This window comes from Dipodomys merriami, unplaced genomic scaffold, assembly GCF_024711535.1.
Source record: "Dipodomys merriami isolate MVZ:Mamm:240054 unplaced genomic scaffold, mDipMer1.0.p SCAF_102, whole genome shotgun sequence".
NCBI lineage: Eukaryota > Metazoa > Chordata > Mammalia > Rodentia > Heteromyidae > Dipodomys > Dipodomys merriami.
This window is the reverse complement of record NW_027202294.1, coordinates 2,038,822-2,059,173: the sequence shown is the minus strand read 5'-3', so window position 1 is coordinate 2,059,173 and position 20,352 is coordinate 2,038,822. Positions and strand designations below refer to the sequence as shown.

At 47.4% G+C, this 20,352-nt stretch overlaps 1 protein-coding gene across 15 annotated transcripts in view; it reads left to right on the top strand.

Annotated features, from left to right (window-relative positions):
• Gbf1 (golgi brefeldin A resistant guanine nucleotide exchange factor 1) overlaps positions 1–15,471 on the top strand; it is a 141,512-nt gene extending 126,041 nt beyond the window's left edge. For 10 of the 15 annotated variants that reach the window (XM_069994796.1, XM_069994781.1, XM_069994788.1 and 7 more), the window contains 22 exons: positions 262–385; positions 1,211–1,336; positions 1,551–1,633; positions 2,702–2,938; positions 3,216–3,309; positions 3,863–4,039; positions 4,554–4,618; positions 4,705–4,828; positions 4,985–5,056; positions 5,193–5,287; positions 5,735–5,888; positions 9,616–9,841; positions 10,343–10,503; positions 10,630–10,876; positions 11,007–11,212; positions 12,657–12,807; positions 12,902–13,032; positions 13,232–13,333; positions 13,624–13,737; positions 13,870–14,050; positions 14,168–14,296; positions 14,652–15,471. In XM_069994796.1, coding sequence (XP_069850897.1) covers positions 262–385; positions 1,211–1,336; positions 1,551–1,633; positions 2,702–2,938; positions 3,216–3,309; positions 3,863–4,039; positions 4,554–4,618; positions 4,705–4,828; positions 4,985–5,056; positions 5,193–5,287; positions 5,735–5,888; positions 9,616–9,841; positions 10,343–10,503; positions 10,630–10,876; positions 11,007–11,212; positions 12,657–12,807; positions 12,902–13,032; positions 13,232–13,333; positions 13,624–13,737; positions 13,870–14,050; positions 14,168–14,296; positions 14,652–14,932 — 3,280 coding nt within the window. In that variant the 3' untranslated portion in view covers positions 14,933–15,471. The remainder of the gene's footprint in view (positions 1–261; positions 386–1,210; positions 1,337–1,550; positions 1,634–2,701; positions 2,939–3,215; positions 3,310–3,862; positions 4,040–4,553; positions 4,619–4,704; positions 4,829–4,984; positions 5,057–5,192; positions 5,288–5,734; positions 5,889–9,615; positions 9,842–10,342; positions 10,504–10,629; positions 10,877–11,006; positions 11,213–12,656; positions 12,808–12,901; positions 13,033–13,231; positions 13,334–13,623; positions 13,738–13,869; positions 14,051–14,167; positions 14,297–14,651) is intronic. The other 5 variants (XM_069994807.1, XM_069994800.1, XM_069994753.1 and 2 more) reach the window with 1 other exon arrangement.
• The last annotated feature ends 4,881 nt before the right edge of the window (positions 15,472–20,352 follow it).

Below are 20,352 nucleotides of genomic sequence, written 5' to 3'. Positions count from 1 at the left end.
AAAATAAAAGTCTGGGGAACATGGCATCCCTTCAGAGTATATCTGATGACCTAATGATGACCAGGTCACGCATTCTCTTCTTCCCATCAGTTATATCTGTTGTACCTGAAAGGGACTCCAGTAAGACACCTTTGGAAGCCTTCCATTTACATAGAGAACATTGCAAGTGAGGGTAGGGTAGGGTTCTGGACTGGGCTAACAGGCCAACCTGTGCAGCTTTTCTATCTCCAGCTTCTTCGTTCTGCTTTTTTTTCCCTTTAGCACCTTCAGCTTTCAGGGTCTGCGGCTCGATGAAGCTCTCCGCCTCTACCTAGAAGCCTTCCGTTTGCCTGGGGAGGCACCAGTCATCCACAGGTTGCTGGAGGCATTCACTGAACATTGGAGGGTGAGTGAGTCTGAGTTGCAGGAGCAGAGCCCCTTAGATCAGCTTGAGGACCTCTGTGGGCCCCAATCAAAACACTCATGCTGTCTCTAAAGAAGGCTAAGAGGAGCCTTTAACTCCCATCTCCTGTACAAGCTCTCCAGGAAGTGTTTCTCTCTTCATTTCTCCCTATAACTCAGTCATACTAAAATAAATGCTTGCTAAAACTTAAAAAGAAAACAAAAGCAAAAAATGAGCTTTTCATGGAAAAGTCATGGAAATGTCTGAAATAGCCAAAAGCTGATCTGGGAATATGGCTTAGTGGTATAGTGCTTACCTAGCATGCATGAAGCCCTGGGTTCAATTCCTCAGTACCACATGAATAGAAAAAGCCAGAAGTGGCTCTGTGGCTCAAGTAGTAGAGTGCTAGCCTTGAGCAAAAGCAGCTGAGGGACTGGGAATGTTGGCTTAGTGGTAGAGTGCTTGCCTAGCATGCATGAAGCCCCAGGTTCGATTCCTCAGTACCACATAAACAGAAAAGGCCATAAGTGGTTCTGTGGCTCAAGTAGTAGAGTGTTAGCCTTGAGCATAGAGAGGCTCAGGGACAGACCCCAGGCCCTGAGTTCAAGCCCCAGGACTGGCCAAAAAAAAAGGCTGAAGGAAAATGCCCAGGCTCTGAGTTTAAATCACAAGACTGGCAAAAAAAGAAAAAGCAAAGAAATTGGCAAGAGCTTGCCCACTTTCTAGGTAACACCTCCTCTCTGTGCCAGCACTGACCAGGGGATTGATAGTGAGGGTTTCATTGGCCAAAACAGGGCATTGACTCAGGTGGGCTCTTTGCTTTTTCAGAATTGTAATGGCTCCCCATTTGCCAATAGCGATGCTTGCTTTGCCCTGGCCTATGCTGTCATCATGCTGAACACTGACCAGCACAACCACAATGTTCGCAAACAAAATGCACCCATGACGCTGGAGGTAAGCCTGGGTCCCAACCAATGCAGAGAAGATAAGTGCAGCTTTGGAGATAGCCAGAAGGGCATGGGGTTTCCCCTGGGCACAGTGGACAGAGTTCTGGGAATCGGGAAAGAACTGGGTTGAAGAGGTAGGTGGGTTATTTCACTTAATTTTTTCATTGGGTGGGGCTTCAACATTGATACAAAGCAGGAAAAACTTACTGGTCTGTCTCTAGGAGTTTCGAAAAAATCTAAAAGGTGTGAATGGAGGCAAGGATTTTGAGCAAGACATCCTGGAGGACATGTACCATGCCATTAAGTGAGTATATATAAAGAAAACTGTGGAGCTGAGAAGGTGGCTCAGTGGTAGAGTGCTTGCCTTGCATGCATGAGGCCCTGGGTTCCTTAGCACCACATAAACAGAAAAAAACAGAAATGGTGCTGTGGCTCAAGTGGTAGAGCACTAGCCTTATGCTAAAAAGCTGAGGGACAGTGCCCAGGCCCAGAGTTCAGGCCCCATGACCAACAACAAAAAAAAGAAAGAAAGAAGAAAAAGAAAAGACAGAAAGGAAGGAAGGAAGGAGGAAAGAAAGAAAGAAAGAAAGAAAGAAAGAAAGAAAGAAAGAAAGAAAGAAAGAAAGAAAGAAAGAAAGAAAGAAAGAAAGAAAAGAAAGAAAGAAAAAGAGAGAGAAAAGTGTAGCATCTCCATTAAGGACAGGCACATTGCTTCCTTTCTCAGAATCACATCAGTCATTTATAATGCCCCAGATTTAATCTCAGGATTTAGGAGCAACCCACTCCAACAACTTGTATTTTTCTTTAGAGAAGCTTGGACAATATTGGAGCTCTATTACTTTAAGCCAGGCTTTATATAAACTGCCACTCTTTTTTTCCTCCCTGAGGACTGAACCCAAAGCACCACACATGCTAATTAAAATGTGCTCTGTCATTGAGCTGTATCCCTAGCACAAACTGCTACCCTTAAGTGAGGTATCATTGTCTCATTTCCTGAACCTAAAGTAACTGGATACTGTGGCTGCATTCTGTGGCTGGTATAGAAGTTAAAATGGGCACTAAAGAGTGAGGCTTAGGTCAGAGATAAGACACTTAGTTCTTTATTATAAATTAGAAAAAGAAGAAATTATTTAATCCTTTCAATAGCCAGAAGAATATGAAGTCTTATTACAGAACTGAAGGCCCTACTTAAAGACAGAATTTGAAGACTATAGGACACTTCCTTTCCCTTCTTCTTCCCAGGGTAGGAAACAGATTACTGAGCTGCAGTTTTGATTACCTCATGTTGATGGAAGATGGCTGTATTCACAAAGGCCTTGTCCTAGTTTGGAACCACCCAGATTCACCTATTCCTTCCCTTATCTCTTAACAGGAATGAGGAAATTGTGATGCCCGAGGAACAGACTGGCTTAGTTCGTGAGAACTATGTGTGGAATGTGATTCTTCATCGTGGTGCCACCCCTGAGGGAATATTCCTCCGAGTGCCTCCTGGCAGCTATGATCTCGACCTCTTCACTATGACTTGGGGCCCCACTATTGCTGCTCTTTCTTATGTCTTTGACAAAAGCCTTGAAGAGACAATCATCCAGAAAGCCATCTCAGGTTTCAGGTAGGTCAGCTTTGGTTTTGGCCTTTATCTCCTCCTATCTCTCAAAAGCTAACATGGTTACCTCTTGTAACTTTTACTCTTCCTTTCCTGAGAATGGGGTTCTTCCTGAGTTTGTAGAGGGACACTATAGCTTAGGGGAAATCTGTCTTAAAGACTAGTGTGAAAGGTTTCTTCCTGGGTCTGATTGGGGTAGAAGCCCATGTAAACCTCCACAGGGACTTGGAAGGGTTATTGACCTTCCAGTGACTCTGTTTTGGGGATGGGGGTGACATTACAGGAAGTGTGCCATGATCTCCGCCCACTATGGCCTCAGCGATGTGTTTGACAATCTCATCATCTCTCTGTGCAAATTCACAGCTCTCAGCAGTGAGGTGAGTTCGGGCAGGAACTTTACTTAGAGTTCCAAAGGAGGACCTCTCCTTTAGCAGTGGACCTATCCATATCTGTACCTAGCTTCTTAGCTTCACCAGGGCTTAGGCCATTTTAGTCGTGCACACTCTGGAAAGAGAATAATCACTTCATGTACTGGGATGGAAGAAAAGATGAAGGAGTGGGAAAGACCATCAGTATTATGGAGGATTAAAAAAGCAAAGCCAGGCTGGGCACTGGTGGCTCACGCCTGTAATCCTAGATACTCAGGAGACTGAGATCTGAGGATTACGGTTCAAAGTCAGCCTGGGCAGGAAAGTCCATGAGACTCTCATCTCCAATTAACTACCAGAAAACTGGAAGTGGCTCTGTGGCTCAAGTGATAGAGCACTTGCCTTGAGCTGAAGAGCTCAGGGACAGAGCCCAGGCCCAGACCAAAAGAAAAAAAAAAAAAGCAAAGCCAGCAGAAGGATTCTCAGGGAACCACAGGCAGAAAGAGACCTGAGAGTTTTCTTCCAGATACTACCTGAAGCCTCTTCTCATTCTCTTTTCCAGTCTATTGAGAACTTACCCAGTGTATTTGGAAGCAACCCTAAAGCCCACATTGCAGCCAAGACAGTATTCCATTTGGCCCATCGTCATGGTGACATCCTGCGGGAGGGCTGGAAGAATATCATGGAAGCCATGCTGCAGCTCTTCCGAGCCCAGCTGCTGCCCAAGGCAATGGTGGAGGTAATTTTTGGTAGATTAATCAACAATAACAAAGCAAGAGTCCTAGCATTTTGTGCATAGACATAGAATTGGCCGAGAGGAGCACTGAGCCTGATGCCTGCCAAAGCTCAAATTAATGCCACAGATCTTTTTTTTTTTTTTTTTTTTTTGCCATTCATGGGGCCTGAACTCTGGGCCTGGGCGCTGTCCTCAGTTCTTCAGCCCAAGGCTAGCGCCTCTTGAGCCACAGCGCCACTTCCAGCTTTTCCTGCTTATGTGGTGCTGAGGAATCGAACCCAGGGCCTCATGCATGCAAGGCAAGCACTCTACCACTGAGCCACCTTCCCAGCCCAAATGCCACAGATCTTGAAGAAAGTTATAAAGAAAGGCTGGTAGAAGTCATTACTACTTATATTACCCTGAAAAATAGTTCAGGGACAGAGAGCTACAGGAAGAAATCTAGAAAAATTTGCTTGAGGGAACAGAAATGCAAAGGATTTGGGGAAAGAAATCATTTCTTGTCCTATTATGCCAGGTAGAAGATTTTGTGGATCCCAATGGCAAGATCTCTCTACAGCGAGAAGAAACACCATCAAACCGGTACGTAAAGACCAAAAGCAGAAGCTAAGGATCTTATATAGGGAGGGTCAGAACTTTGGGGATCACCATGTACCCTCTTCCTACAGAGGAGAGTCAACAGTACTGAGCTTTGTGAGCTGGCTAACGTTGAGTGGCCCTGAGCAGTCTAGTGTACGGGGCCCATCCACTGAGAACCAAGAGGCTAAGAAAATGGCCTTGGACTGTATCAAGGTAACTCCCCACCCCTGGCAAGAACCTAAACCCCTACCTATTAGAAAGATGTAGCTTGTAGGTAAAGAATAGAATCATGTAGGATTCTGCCCTGTCTCCCTGGCTCTCTCCCTTCAGTCTTTGTCACAGACCCTCTTTTTCTTATGCCCTCTCTAGCAATGTGACCCAGAAAAGATGATCACAGAGAGCAAGTTCCTCCAGCTGGAGTCCCTGCAGGAGCTCATGAAGGTACCAGAGGAAGGGAAGAGATGGAGAGCTGCCTGTGTCTGGGAGGGGTAATAGTTAGTATCTCTATTTCTTTTGAGGCAGAGCCAGTGGCTGGCCTCTCCTCCATGACTTCTTTCCTACTGCTGTTCCCCTCCAGGCTCTAGTCTCAGTGACACCAGATGAAGAAACATATGATGAGGAAGACGCCGCTTTTTGTCTTGAGATGCTGCTACGGATTGTATTGGAGAACAGGTAGGATAAGGCAGGTGAAGATCTTTTAGGCAAGCTGGGTGCTAGTGGCTCACGCCTGTAATCCTAGCTGCTCAGGAAGCTGAGATCTGAGGATCACAGTTCAAAGCCAGCCTGCTCAGGAAAGTCTGAGACTCTTATCTCCAATTAACCACAAAAAACCAAAAGTGGCGCTGTGACTCAAGTGGTAGCGCGCTAGCCTTGAGCTGAAGAGCTCAGGGACAGTGCCCAGGGCCAGTTGAAGCCCCACAACTGACAAAAAAAAGTCTTTAGGCAGACTCTATACCAGACTTTGGGGCCTGAAATATACAAACCCATAGGCAATAAGGGAAAAGTTTGATCTCTACTCCTGTCTGCTTAGGGTATGATTCCAATAAACCAGGAAAGGGATAGGAGACAAATTGCCCAGTGGCCTCCACTGAGATTGTCCTTATTCCTGTTTTCTGTAAGGGACCGAGTGGGATGTGTATGGCAGACTGTTCGAGACCATTTATACCACCTCTGTGTCCAGGCACAAGATTTCTGTTTCCTTGTGGAGCGAGCAGTGGTAGGGCTGCTGCGCCTAGCCATCCGGCTACTCCGTAGAGAAGAGATCAGTGGTCAGGTAAGCAGAGTGTATCTGGGAAGGTGGGCAGGCTGCTGTTCATTATGGATATGATCTAAGACAGACTCCATCTATGTATGTGTGCGTGTGTGCGTGTGTGCGTGTGTGCGTGTGTGTGTGTGTGTGTGTGTGTGTGTGTGTGTGTGTGTGTACACTGTACATAATGCTCCATAACATGAATCTAGTGGCCAACCACAAGGGTGGCACAGTCTTTTAACAGAGGTACCTGGAATGACCCTAAGCATTGAAGCTAATGCCCTGTACCTCTCTCAGTCTGTTTTGTGGGGCTGGATTGCTGCTACCTTTTAGTAGCCCCAGGCCTATATCTGGTTTGGGGTTCTTATGCTTCCTAAGCATGAGATCTCTTGCCTATAGTACAAAAAACAACCAACCAAACAAAACGTATTTAAAAAGTTCAAAAAACTATTAATTTAGTTCAATAAGGTTACAAAATATAAGATCTGTTTCTATATGCTAACAATGAACTTTTGAAAGCTGAAATTAAGAATGTAATAACAAGCCGGGCGCTGGTGGCTCACGCCTATAATCCTAGCTACTCAGGAGGCTGAGATCTGAGGATCGCAGTTCAAAGCCAGCCCGGGCAGGAGAGACCATGAGACTCCTATCTCAAATAAACCACCAGAAAACCGGAAGTGGCGCTGTAGCTCAAGTGGTAGAGCGCTCGCCTTGAGCTGAAGAGCTGAAGGACAGCGCCCAGGCCCAGAGTTCAAGCCCCACGACCGACAAAAAAAAAAAAAAAAAGAATGTAATAACAGGGCTGGGAAGGTGGCTCAGTGGTAGAGTGTTTGCCTTGCATACATGAGGCCCTGGGTTCAATTCCTCAGTACCACATAAGCAGAAAGAGTCAGAAGTGGCACTATGGCTTGAGTGATAGAACACTAGCCTTGAGCTGAAGAGCTGAAGGACAGTGCCCAGGCCCAGAGTTCAGGCCCCATGACCGGCCAAAACAAACAAACAAGAACGTAATAACAGCTGGGCACCAGTGGCTCACTCCTGTAATCTTAGCTACTTAGGAGGCTGAGATCTGAGGATTGCAATTCAAACCCAGCCTGAGAAGAAAAGTCTCCATGAGATTCATATATCAAATTAACCACTCAAAAACTAGAGGTAGAGGGGCTGGAAGGTGGTTCAGTAGTAGAGTGCTTGCCTTGCATGCATGAGGCCCTGGGTTCGATTCCTTAGTACCACATAAGCAGAAAAAACCGGAAGTGGTGCTGTGGCTCAAGTCATAGAGCACTAGTCTTGAGCTGAAGAGCTGAAGGAGAGCGCCCAGGCCCAGAGTTCAGGCCCCATGACCGACAAAAAGAAAAAGAAAAAAAAAAAAAACTAGAGGTAGAGCTATGGTTCAGAGTGGTAGAGCTGGGGCTGGGAAGGTGGCTCAGTGGTAGAGTGCTTGCCTTGCATGCTTGAGGCCCTGGGTTCGATTCCTCAGCACCACATAAGGAAATAGAAAAAAGCCGGAAGTGGTGTTGTGGCTCAAGTGGTAGAGCGCTAGCCTTGAGCTGAAGAGCTGAGGGACAGCACCCAAGCCCAGAGTTCAGGCCCCACAACCGGACCAAAAAAAAAAAAAAAGAGTGGTAGAGCTTTAGCCTTGAGCTAAAGAGCTCAGGGATAGCGCCCAGGCACAGAATTCAAGTCCCACAAATGACAATATAAACAACAACAAAACATCTACAGAGTAGCCCCAACTGGAATTAGTCCAGATGACTTGCAATAAGTAAACTATGGTACACATACATATTCTATGGAATGCTATATATAGTATACTGTATTCTATACTATAGAATAGTCTTCAAGGAACAGACTAGATGTAATGACTTAGGTACTGAGTGAAAAGCCAATCTTCAAAGACTATATACTACATAATTCCATTCATATGACGTTTGTGAACTCAGAAAATTTTATACGTTGAGGACAGATTGCTAGGGGTTAGGAAAAAGGACAAGCTATAGTTAGAAAAGGGCAGCATGAAACAGCCTATGGTATAGGAGCCATTCAGCATCTTGACTTGTGGATTCATAAAGCTATATAGGTGATAAAAATTGTAGAGTGGTAGAGCGCTAGCCTTGAGCTGAAGAGCTGAGGGACAGTGCCCAGGCCCAGAGTTCAAGCCCCATGACCAACATAAAAAAAAAAAAAGTTGTTTAAAAAAAATTGTAGAGGGGCTGGGAAGGTGGCTCAGTGGTAGAGTGCTAGCCTTGCATGCATGAGGCCCTGGGTTCAATTCCTCAGCACCACATAATCAGAAAAAGCCAGAAGTGGTGCTGTAGCTCAAGTGGTCGAGCGCTAGCCTTGAGCCAAAGAGCTGTGGGACATCGCCCAGGCCCAGAGTTCAGGCCCATGACTGACCAAAAAAAAAAAAAAAAAAAAAATTGTAGAGAATAGAGAAATCCATATAGTATCTGTGAGTTGTATCAATATCAATATTTTGATTGTGTTTTGCATATTGTTACTATTGGGATAAGTTGGACAAAGTATATTAGGTACTTTGTATTATTTCTAACAATTGCATATGATACTAATCAATTCAATAAACAGTTTAGTATAAAATAAAATGAAGCCCAGTGCTGAAGCTGGGCGCGGGTGGCTCACACCTATAATCCTAGCTACACAGGAGGCTGAGATCTGAGGATTGTGGTTCAAAGCTAGCCCGGGCAGGAAAGTCTGTGAGACTCTCATCTCCAATAAACTACTAGTAAAACCAGAAGTGGCGCTGTGGCTCAAGTGGTAGAGCACTTGCCTTGAGCTGAAGAGCACAGGGACAGCACCCAAGCCCAGAGTTCAAGCCCCACAACCAACAATAAATATATAAATAAATAAATATTTAAAAATAAAATAAAATGAGTGGCTGAGTGCTTAGCCCTTAGTGGATCACCAGTCCCTCTCAAAAAGGAGGGGTGGAGCTGGGAATGTGGCTTAGTTTGTAGAGTGCTTGCCTAGCATGCATGAGGCCCTGGGTTCAGTTCCTCAGTACTGCATAAACAGAAAAGACCAGAAGTAGCACTGTGGCTCAAGTGGTAGAGTGCTAGCCTTACGCAGAAGAAGCTCAGGGACAGAGCCCAGACCCTGAGCTCAAACACCAGGACTGGCCAAAAAAAAAAAAAGGAGGGCTGGGAAGGTGGCTCAGTGGTAGAGCACTTGCCTTGCATGCATCAGGCTCTGGGTTGGATTCCCCAGCACCACATAAGCAAAAAGAAAAAAAGCCGGAAGTCGCGCTGTGGCTCAAGTGGTAGAGCGTTATCCTTGAGCTGAAGAGCTGAGGGACAGAGCCCAGGCCCAGAGTTCAGGCCCCACGACTGGAACCCCCCCCCCCAAAAAAAAAAAAGGATAACATTGTCCAGAAAGGAAGGTACTTTTTACCTGACTTAGGTAACTGTAACCCCTGTATACATCACCTTTATAACAACAATTAAATTTTTAAATAAATATATACATATATAGAGAGAGAATATATATATATGTATAGGAAGAAAAAAGAAGAGACAAGGGCTGGAGGCATGGCTCAGTGGTAGAGTGCCCACCTAGCAAGCTTGAGACCCTGAGTTCAAGCCCCAGCACCATGTGCGAGAGAGAGACTAGCAACATCAGCTCAAGTTGGATTCTAACCAAACCCTCCTGGCTGACCTAAAGAGACTGATAGGGAAGCTTCTTCCATAGGAAGCTATGTGCCCACTCTCCTCTTTCCTGCTCCCCACCCCTACCCCAGGTGCTGCTCTCCCTGCGCATCTTGTTGCTGATGAAGCCTGGCGTGCTGTCCAGAGTTAGTCACCAAGTTGCATATGGGCTCCATGAACTCCTTAAGACAAATGCAGCGAACATCCACTTGGGGGATGACTGGGCCACCCTTTTCACACTACTGGAGTGTATCGGCTCAGGTGTGAAGCCTCCAGCTGCTCTGCAGGCCACAGCTAGGACTGATGCACCTGATGCTGGTAAGCCTTCTCCCAGGGAGACTCTCACTGGCAGATAAATAGCTGTGGCCCAGGCGCTGGGACAGGAAAACAAAACACAGGTTATTGCATTCAGCAGATTAAATATGCCTGGCTTCTGCCATCTGCTTCCAGATCTTTCAGTGCCTGCTGGCTAGTATCCACAGGTTAAATAGCATGAAGGCAAGTAGGCAATGTAGAAGGCCGTGAAGCCAGGCTTCCTACCATCCTGTGGACTATTTTCCCAGAAATTATGCCCTTGCTGCCACTCGATTTTCCTAACAGCTGCTACTAGATGCTATCAGAAGCCCAAATTAGCCTATTGCCCTATTTGGTCATAAGAGAAGCTGTCTAGGCTGAAGTCCTCTGGTGACAGGGCAGAAATAATCCAGGCCAGAGAGAGAGGAGGCCAGGCCTTAGCACTTTTCTTCTGAGAGTCTAAATTTTCTTTGCCCCAGTGTCCCATCCCTAACCTGCCTCTGTTCTTCTCCCTGCCTGGCTTAGGAGCCCAGTCAGATAGTGAGCTACCGTCTTACCATCAGAATGATGTGAGCCTAGACCGAGGCTACACTTCCGACTCAGAGGTCTACACTGATCATGGCAGGCCTGGCAAGATGCATCGATCAGCCACAGATGCTGATGTGGTCAACAGTGGTTGGCTTGTGGTGAGTGAGGGTATGGGCAGCTGATGAGTCTTCCCTCCTGGGCTTATAAGAGAGATTCCTGGTTCTCTGAGAGGACAAATAGGGGTCAAGACTAGTTCCCCAGCTTCTACCCTATGTACTTCACAGGTGGGAAAGGATGACATTGATAACTCCAAGCCAGGACCAGGGTCCAGTCGGCCAGGCCCTTCACCCCTGGTGAATCAGTATAGCCTAACAGTGGGGCTGGACCTGGGGCCACATGACACTAAGTCCCTACTTAAGTGTGTGGAATCATTGTCCTTCATTGTTCGTGATGCTGCTCACATCACCCCTGACAACTTCGAGCTCTGCGTCAAGACTCTGCGTGTCTTTGTGGAGGCCAGTCTGAATGGCGGTAGGTTACTTGATGAAGGGTTAGTTGGGGAAGAGCCATGTAATTACAGTGGGGATGGAAAAAAGGGGAGAAAGGCTGGACATCTTTGCTTCTAGCTGTGGAAGTGTGACCTGGGTCCATCTCTGTCCAGGGTGCAAATCTCAGGAGAAACGCAGCAAGAGTCATAAATATGACAGCAAAGGGAACCGCTTCAAGAAAAAGTCCAAGGAGGGCTCGATGCTTCGTCGTCCTCGAACCTCCAACCAACATCCCACACGGGGTGGGCACAGTGACGATGATGAAGATGAAGGCGTGCCTGCCAGCTACCATACGGTGTCTTTACAGGTCAGTCAGGACGTAAGTATGGCACCCTTTACTTCCTCTCCTCCCCTGCACCTGGGAGCGGGGGGGGGGGGGCAAGAGGAAGGGCCCATGTGTTCTGCCCAGGCCCATGACTACCTCCACAGTATCCCCATTATCCAGGATCACCTATGAATCCTTGCTTGCCTAAGTTTATTTTAAAATTAAAGTTTATTTATTTTTGAATATGCACATGGTACAAAATTCAAAAGGTAAACAGGGTAAACTGATAAAAATGTTTCCATTTTATTCCTGCCCCCAACCACAGAATTTTTGTCACTAAAGGCAATTTTGTCCCCGTTTTTGTGTCTTTCCTTCCAAAGTTATTTGTGTGTCTATTCAAGGCATATAAAATTGATCTTATGAGTTGACTTTATATCACTAAATAAATGGAAAAAGAGTTGCTTGCTTTCAGTAAGAACTTTCCAAAAATTATGAAAGTAAAGTATTAGCCAGGTGTGGTGGCACCTGTAATGCTGACACTCAGGAGGCTCAGGCGGGAGGTCATGACAGGGCCAGCCTGCCTTGCATACGTGAGCTTGAGGCAGGCTAGTTAAGACCTTGTCTCAGAAAACAAAAAAGTATTAATTCTGGCCAGACAATTGCCCAGGAAAGCCTCTGAGCTTGAGATTTGATTTGCTTGGGTCTGTGTGTGGGTGTATGCATGCAAGTGCTAGTGCTGGGGCTTGAACTCAGGTGTCCGTGGCTCATTTGCTCAAGGCTAGTGCTCAACCACTTGAGCCACACCTTTACTTCAAGTTTTTGCTGGCTAATTGGAGATGAGTCTCATGGACATTTTTGTCCAGACTGGCTGCAAATCACCATCCTCAGATCTCAGCCTTCTAAGTAGATAGGATTACAGGCATGAGTCACTGATACCTGACAATTTGATTTGTTTTTAAGATGAGATTAACTAATTACTTTTTTTTTTTCTTTAACAAGGATTTATTTTAGACTTAAAATGAAAGTTCCTTTTTTGCTGTAATTCTGTGTTGAATTTTGGTCCTAAAATCTCCTCTGCCATGAATAACTTGTGACTATGAGAAACATAGCCAGAACTAGAGCTACTAGCTTATCAAGTTAAGACAAAGAGTCTGGAAATGTGGCTTAGTGGTAGAGTGCTTGTCTAGCATGCATGAAGCCCTGGGTTTGATCCTGCAGTACCACATAAGAAGAAAAGGCCAGAAGTGGTGCTGTGGCTCAGGTGGTAGAGCCTTGAGCACAGAGAAGCTCAGGGACAGAGCCCAGGCCCTGAGTTCAAGCCCCGGGACTGGAAAGATAAACAAAAAACACCACAACAAAGGAAATAGAGAAAGGGGTGGACTGTGCTGTTACTAAGGGGGAGGGTGTCCTTTGATGACTTAGGGACAGTTACAGGGGGAGGACAAGGAACCCACCAGGCCTAACCCCACTCATATCCTGCTCTCTTCTGTGATGCCAGTTGCTAGACCTGATGCACACCCTGCACACGCGGGCCGCCTCTATCTATAGCTCATGGGCAGAAGAGCAGCGTCACTTGGAGACAGGTGGCCAGAAGATCGAAGCCGATTCGCGCACCCTCTGGGCCCATTGCTGGTGCCCTTTACTACAGGGTAAACTTGCAGGTGGAGGCAGGGTATGGCAGAGGTAAGGTCAGAGCACCAGGACCAGATGACTGCATGATCCCCATCCCGTTCTCGTTCTCAGGCATTGCTTGCCTGTGCTGTGATGCCCGGTGCCAGGTGCGGATGCAGGCCCTGACCTATCTGCAGCGAGCACTGCTGGTACATGACCTGCAAAAGCTGGATGCCCTAGAATGGGAGTCCTGTTTTAACAAGGTAGATAAAGTTTGAAACCTAAGGCAGGGAGAGCCAGGCAGCCTCCCAAGAACCCCTAATGTCTCCTCAGCTTGTATGAGACTTCCCTGGTGCGCTCTGCCCCATCTGCCCATCTCCAGCCTCATGCCCCATCTACCCATCTTGCCTATCCTTGGGGCAAGGCTGCTCAACTAGAATAACATTGCTATTTACCTACCAGGTGCTGTTTCCTCTATTGACCAAGCTCTTAGAGAACATCAGCCCAGCCGATGTGGGTGGGATGGAGGAGACCCGGATGAGGGCTTCCACGCTGCTCTCAAAGGTACTGCTCACCACTGTACTCACACCTACTCTCCCAAGCCCTGCCCTTTTCCAAAGAGGGAAAAGGACATCTCCAGGTTGGGTGAGACCCAGAAACACAATGTAGGTACTCAGGACCCCTGGCTCAGGAAACTGTAAAGGACCCAGGGACTCAGAAGGACTCTGGATTTCAGAGCAATTTCTGATCAGAGCAATTTCCATGCAAGATGAAGCAGGCTTACTTCCTAACTCTGGAGAGGGACGTAGAGGTTCATACACTGCCTGTGGCTAACAGGCTGTCGTGGGCTCCAGGTGTTCCTGCAGCACCTGTCTCCACTGCTGTCACTCTCCACCTTCGCTGCGCTCTGGCTCACCATCCTAGACTTCATGGACAAGTACATGCACGCAGGCTCCAGTGATTTACTGGTATGTTTGACCTTAGCTGGATTCCCCCTGCCCATTTTCTTTCCTGCCTGCCAGGAGACTTGCTGTCTCTCCCTTTGCTACTGTCTCCCTCATGCTTCTGCTCTGTTCCCACTATCCCACTGCCCCCTGCAGTCAGAGGCCATCCCTGAGTCTCTGAAGAACATGCTCCTTGTGATGGACACGGCAGAGATTTTCCACAGTGCAGACTCACGAGGAGGTGGTCCCTCTGCCCTCTGGGAGATCACATGGGAGCGCATTGACTGCTTTCTTCCACACTTACGTGATGAGCTCTTCAAGCAGACTGTCATTCAAGGTAGGGTACCCAGCCCATCCCACCAAAGAATCCCCTGGGTCCTATGGGGGTGGAAGAAGTGGTACATATCCAGGACTAAGCACTAAGAGTGGCCACCTGTACCCTCTGTCTAACCAGACCCTGTGCCCATGGAGCACCACAGCCCCAAACCCCTGGCCCCAGCTCACCTCACTCCTGCTGCTGGTGACCCCTGGACACATGGCCATCAGCCTCCCCCAGAAACACCCTCGGAGCTGGGGCCCTGCAGTGAGTCTCTCCTTGATGGTCTGCTTGTGGTTGGGCAGGAAGAAGAATGTCTAAGAGGAAGACTAGGGAACTTGGGTTTGCTGGTGGTGTTAGCAGGGAGTTGGGAAGGAAGCAGCCCAGGCTGGCTATTTGCCCACCCTTTCTATGGGAAATAGCAGAGCAAGGTAAGCTAGGATTCATGGATTCTAGCTAAATCCAGACCAAAGTTTGAGTGAAGGAGATAAAGGGTGGATCTATTACCTAAGGTAGCTGAACATGAGATGAGTTTTGAGACTCAGTATTTTAGCCTGGAAGGGAAATTGGGAGAAACAGACTTGGTATGCTGACAAGAGTCTAATTGCAACTTTCTTTACAGACTTGGAGAAACCTGAGGGTCCCCGAGCCCCCAACAGCAGCTCCCCTGGATCACCAATGGCCTGTAGCCCCAGCAGGCCGAGTCCTACCCCAGAAGGGCCTCCCGCTCTGACCCAGCCCCCACTAATTCTACAGCCCTTGGCCTCCCCACTACAGGTGGGTGTGCCGCCCATGTCTCTGCCCATCATCCTCAACCCTGCACTCATTGAAGCAACGTCTCCAGTACCCCTCCTAGCCACGCCCCGCCCCACAGACCCCATACCCACCTCTGAAGTCAACTAAAGCGGGGCCCTTAGAGATCAGGACCAGCACTTCCCATCAGGCTATTCCAGGCCCCATTCCAGCTGTCCCAGAAGTCACCAACTCTTCTGGCCCAATCCAAGCTGCTGTTGCTGCCATGTGGATGGGGGATATCCCCTACTGGGCCCTCTTTCTCCTCTGCTGTCCATATCTGAGGGTCCAACCTGAGCACTCACTCGGGTATCATCTGTAGCCTCTGCCTGCAGCCTGGCAGCTCAGGGAGGCACTGCTGTAGCAACCCTGTAGTGCCTGCACGTGCCCCTCCTGCCGGGTCGGGCATTGAGAGCCAAGCCCAACCACTCTGCACTTTGTTTCCCTCTTCCCATCTCGTTCCCATCTGTCCTGGGCTGCCACCTCCAATTCTTCCTCTTTTATTAAATAGTTGGTAAGTTTGGAGAAATGCTTGGCACCACAAAGGGTGGATGGGTGGGGCTGAATAGGGGGACTGCCCACAGGAGCATGTATATATGGAAAACAATAATAGACTTTTTATGATGTAATAAATGTCTTAGTACCAATACCATTGCCTGTCCCACTGCTTTCCTTCTTGAGTTTGTGGGTCAATGTCTCCTGTTACTGGGATGTCCAGGATGTGTTGGGTGAACAGCAGTAAAGTAAGGTCTGGAGCCCAGCCACCATTCAGATGACAAAACTGGAGTCAGGACTCCTTCTCCACTGTTTCTGATCCACCATTGTCATAGCAGTACACCCTCATCAGAAGGGCATGGACACGTCCATAATTGTTTCACAAGAGACACCTGAGCTATACCCTGACTCAGAGCAAGTGAGTCAGAGCTCAGGTACAGTTAATTCAGAAACTTTCTGTAACGCAGGCCTCAGAGTCAAAAGCACAACAGCCAAAGAAGTAGAGAACGATCTTGCCTTACAGCTGAAGTCATATGGCCTTGTGCTTGCTTGCTGGACTGGTGTTCTGCCACTTGAGCATGCCCCCCAGCACAGCTTTTTGATGGTTATTTTGGAGATGGACTCACAAATTTTTTCTGCTCTGGCTGGCTTTAAATGGCTTTAAACTGCTATCTTCCAGATCTTGGCCTCCTGAATAGCTAAAGTTAGGTATATACCAACACCTGCTTCAGTGGGACAATTCTTCCCCATGCATGACTAACTTTCTCCATGCCCTGCACATGAGTAAGGCAGGTAGGAGTATACATATAGCACCCAGTGTGGATCAGCAGGCAGAGTTGAGGCACTGGGGTGGAATTCAGAATGCTTGAAGGAGCTAGCTCAGTGGTAGAACACTTGTCTAACACTCATAACTATGGGTTCCATCCCCAATGCAGGCTTCCTGCATCTTTGTAACAGAGGAGAGTAAGACCTGTGGTACAGCCAGTTAGTCTCCCTCAGAGAGCTGGGGGCACTCCCTTTGGCTTTGAGGCCTAGCTGACTCTAAGTATAGCACTGAAGTCCTCAGCTTCCCTTTGCTTAGCATTTCCACATTGCCAGAAGCATAGACCTCTGTAAGTACCCATTCAGTTGCCAATTTGGGAAAATACCAACTGATGAGACTAGTTGCTCATCCCTCTCATCCAGGTCCAGGCCATGCCTGGTTTCACACTAGTCAGAATCCTTGCCCTGGGCAAATTAGTAGGGCAGAAGGCTCCATGGATAAGAGCAAAAAAGCCTGAATCTACAGCAGCTGAACTCAGAGCCTCTGTCTCCACTCTGGTGTCTGTTCTCACATCAGAGCCTCGCAAGCTCTGCCTTTAATGCTTCCTTAAGTTTCCCTGTGAGGGAAAGATGATTGGCTATATCAAAGAAATCTGAATGCTGTCATATGAACAAAGGAATAGAACATCTGTGTCCCTCCATTAGTCTTACCAGTTAGGAAAGAAGCCGAAGCAATTGCAAACTGACTTCCTGCTGGGAAACAAAAAAATTCACTAACATTCTATTATTTAAAACAATTTTTTTTTTGGGTCCGGTCGTGGGGCCTGAACTCTGGGCCTGGGCGCTGTCCCTCAGCTCTTCAGCTCAAGGCTAGCGCTCTACCACTTGAGCCACAGCGCCACTTCCGGCTTTTTTCTTTTTGCTTAATGTGGTGCTGAGGAATCGAACCCAGGGCCTCAGGCATGCAAGGCAAGCACTCTACCACTGAGCCACCTTCCCAGCCCCATATAAGAAGCTTAGCTATGTAGGACTAGTGTTGAAATAGGATTCATAGTGTTGGGAATGCCTTTGTTTAGAAGGCTAGTAATTGGACCTCAGTTCTGATCAAGGAAGAACAGCTAGGTGATGCAGAAGTGACAGCAGAGAGAAAAGCAGGATATGCCTCCATGACCTGAGACATTCACACAGAGGACTGACTTGGCTATAGCCAAGTTCCGTGTATTGTCACTATTGGACCCTGTAGGGATGTTTGTTCCTCTTAGGAATGAAGACACCTGTTCATCAGAAAAGGCAGGGCACAGAAGTGAAAGAGATGGGACTCGAACCCAGATCTGGCTCTTAAGCTTTATGTTTTCCCATGACCTTTCAATCAAAAGTGGTGATGTATGGGCTGGACATGTGGCTTAGTGGTAGAGTGCTTGCCTAACATACTGAGTTTGATTCCTCAGTACCACATAAACAAAGCCAGAAGTGGAGCTGTGGCTCAAGTGGTAGAGTGCTAGCCTTGAGCAATCAAGGACAATGCCCAGGCCCCCAAGTTCAAGGCCCAGGATTGAAGGGGAAAAAAAAAAGTGATGATGCAGAAACCTAGAGCCAAATGGATTTTCTGAAGCTTCCCATGAGAAACAGAAAGTTGGGCATACAAAGAAGTAGGCTATTACCTTGTGAACTGCATTTAGTAGGAGCCCTGAAAAACTGAAAATGTGCACTCCAAGAGAACCCATGAATTTTCTGCGCCCAAGATAAGATCACACACCCACATGGGGCCCCTCCAACTTCCCCCATCTAAGAACAACTGTGGTTATTAGAGCATAACTATTTAGGACTTGCTGCTGGAAGACCAGTGGCTACTAGGTCTTTGGAGGAGCTTGAGTCAATCATCCCCACCTTGAAGTATTCTCTCTGCTTCTGTGCCACTGCTTTTCCTTGGTTCTCCATCTCACTAGCATATGCCCTTTCTGTCCCCTTTGTGGACTCTTCATTACAGCCTCCCAGGTCTCAGGCCTCAGTCTCAAATGATTTCTCTGTACTCACCCAAAGGGTGATGTCATCCACTGGCACTACCCATTACACTGACTTCATTCCCAACTCCAGCTTTCCATGGCCCTCCGACCTTTCCTCTCTCACTTTCCCCTCATTATTTCCACCAACATAACTTATAGACATGTCACATATTACAAATTTAAAGTGAAATTTCTTGATTACCCCTCTACAAATCTCTTCCATTTCACTGAAGGACAATTCCATTTTTGCAAGGTCTTAAGCCCAAAACTATTCTTCTCTCACATCCTCCACCCAATCCTCAAAGTCCTGGTGCTTCTATCTATACATCTACCTAGAATGTGACTCCTCAACATCTTTCCACACTATCATTCAAGTCAAAGGCATGATGGATGGGACTACTGGCCTCCTCCTCCATCCTTTTAAAGCCATCATGACATTTTTACTCCCCTGCCCAAAGCTCTCCAGTCACTATGTTCTTCAGTGTAAAGTCCAGAGCTCTTGCTTTTGGGTTTTGTTTTTCAGTGCTAGGAATCAAACCTAGTGCCTTGCTCATGCTAAGCAAATGCTCTTATTTTGAGCTATATCCCCCAGTCACAAGTTCTCTTTTTTTTTTTTTTTTGGTCGGCCGTGGGGCTTGAACTCTGGGCCTGGGCGCTGTCCTTCAGCTCTTCAGCTCAAGGCAAGCGCTCTACCACTTGAGCTACAGTGCCACTTCCGGTTTTCTGGTGGTTTATTGGAGATAGGAGTCTCACGGTCTCTCCTGCCCGGGCTGGCTTTGAACCGCGATCCTCAGATCTCAGCCTCCTGAGTAGCTAGGATTACAGGTGTGAGCCATCAGCGCCCGGCTCCCCAGCCACAAGTTCCTTCTTTATTCCACCTACCTAACCTTTGTGCTGTTCCCCAGATATGCTAAGCACACTCACCTGTGAGCTCTGCACTGCTCATCCTTCCACTAGGAATGCTCTTCCTCCAGATGTGACTCATGATTCACTCCCTCACTTCTTTCAAGTCAAATTGCCTATTTGTTTATTTGTTTAACAGTCATGGGGCTTGTACTCTGGGCCTGGATGCTGTCCCTGAGCTCTTCAGCTCAAGTCTAGCGTTCTACCACTTTGAGCCACAGTGCCACTTCCAGTTTTCTGGTAGTTAATTGAAGATGAGTCTCACACTTTCTTGTCCACGCTGGCTTTGAACCATGATCCTCAGATCTCAGCCTCCTTAGTAACTAGGATTATAGGTATGAGCCACTGGCACCCAGCTAAATTGCCTTTTTTGGGGGGAGGGTCTGGTCATGGGGCTTGAACTCTGGGCCTGAGCGCTGTCCCTCAGCTCTTCAGCTCAAGGCTAGCGCTCTACCACTTGAGCCACAGCGCCACTCCCGGCTTTTTTCTTTTTGCTTATGTGGTGCTGAGGAATCGAACCCAGGGCCTCATGCATGCAAGGCAAGTGCTCTACCACTGAGCCACCTTCCCAGCCCCAGAAAGCTTTTTATTAAAGAAAATTTCAAATATATAAAGTGGAGAGAAAAGTACAAGAAGCGCCTGCATGGCTTCTGGTGATGCATGTTAGCCTGGAGATTTTAGCTACTCTAAATTGTTGGCTGACAGTTGCTATAGCCTTATCTAACTGGATTTAAGAAAGTTCTACATTGTTCTTCGCTGATTTTCAATCTAAGGACCATCTCTGTGTAACCGGCCCTGTAATGGTATCTGCCCACAGTAGATGGACCAGAAATGCACTCTATTCACATGCACCAATAAATAGGAAGGGCCTACTTTGGGAAAACAAATGGCTTGTTGACAAAAACCAAGTAGTTGTATGTACGTTGGTAATAAGTACTACTGGAAAAAATAGGTAAGAGGATAGAGTAACAAAGACTTTCAGGGAAGGTGTCTCTAAAGAGGCAGTTTTTTTTTTTTTTCTTTTGCCAGTCCTGTGGCTTGAACTCAGGGCCTAGGAGCTGTCCCTGCTGCTTTTGCACAAGGCTAGCATTCTACCACTTGAACCACAGTGCCACTTCTGGACTTTTCTGTGGTACTAAGGAACCAAACCCAGGGCCTCATGCATGCAAGGCAAGCACTCTACCACTGAATCACCTTCCCACCTCCTAATAGATTTTTTTTTTTTTTCCGGGTCGTGAGTCCTGAACTCTGGGCCTGGGTGCTGTCCCTCAGCTCATCAGCTCAAGGCTAGCGCTCTACCACTTGAGCCACAGTGCCACTTCCTGCTTTTTCTGCTTATGTGGTGCTGAGGAATCAAACCCAGGGCCT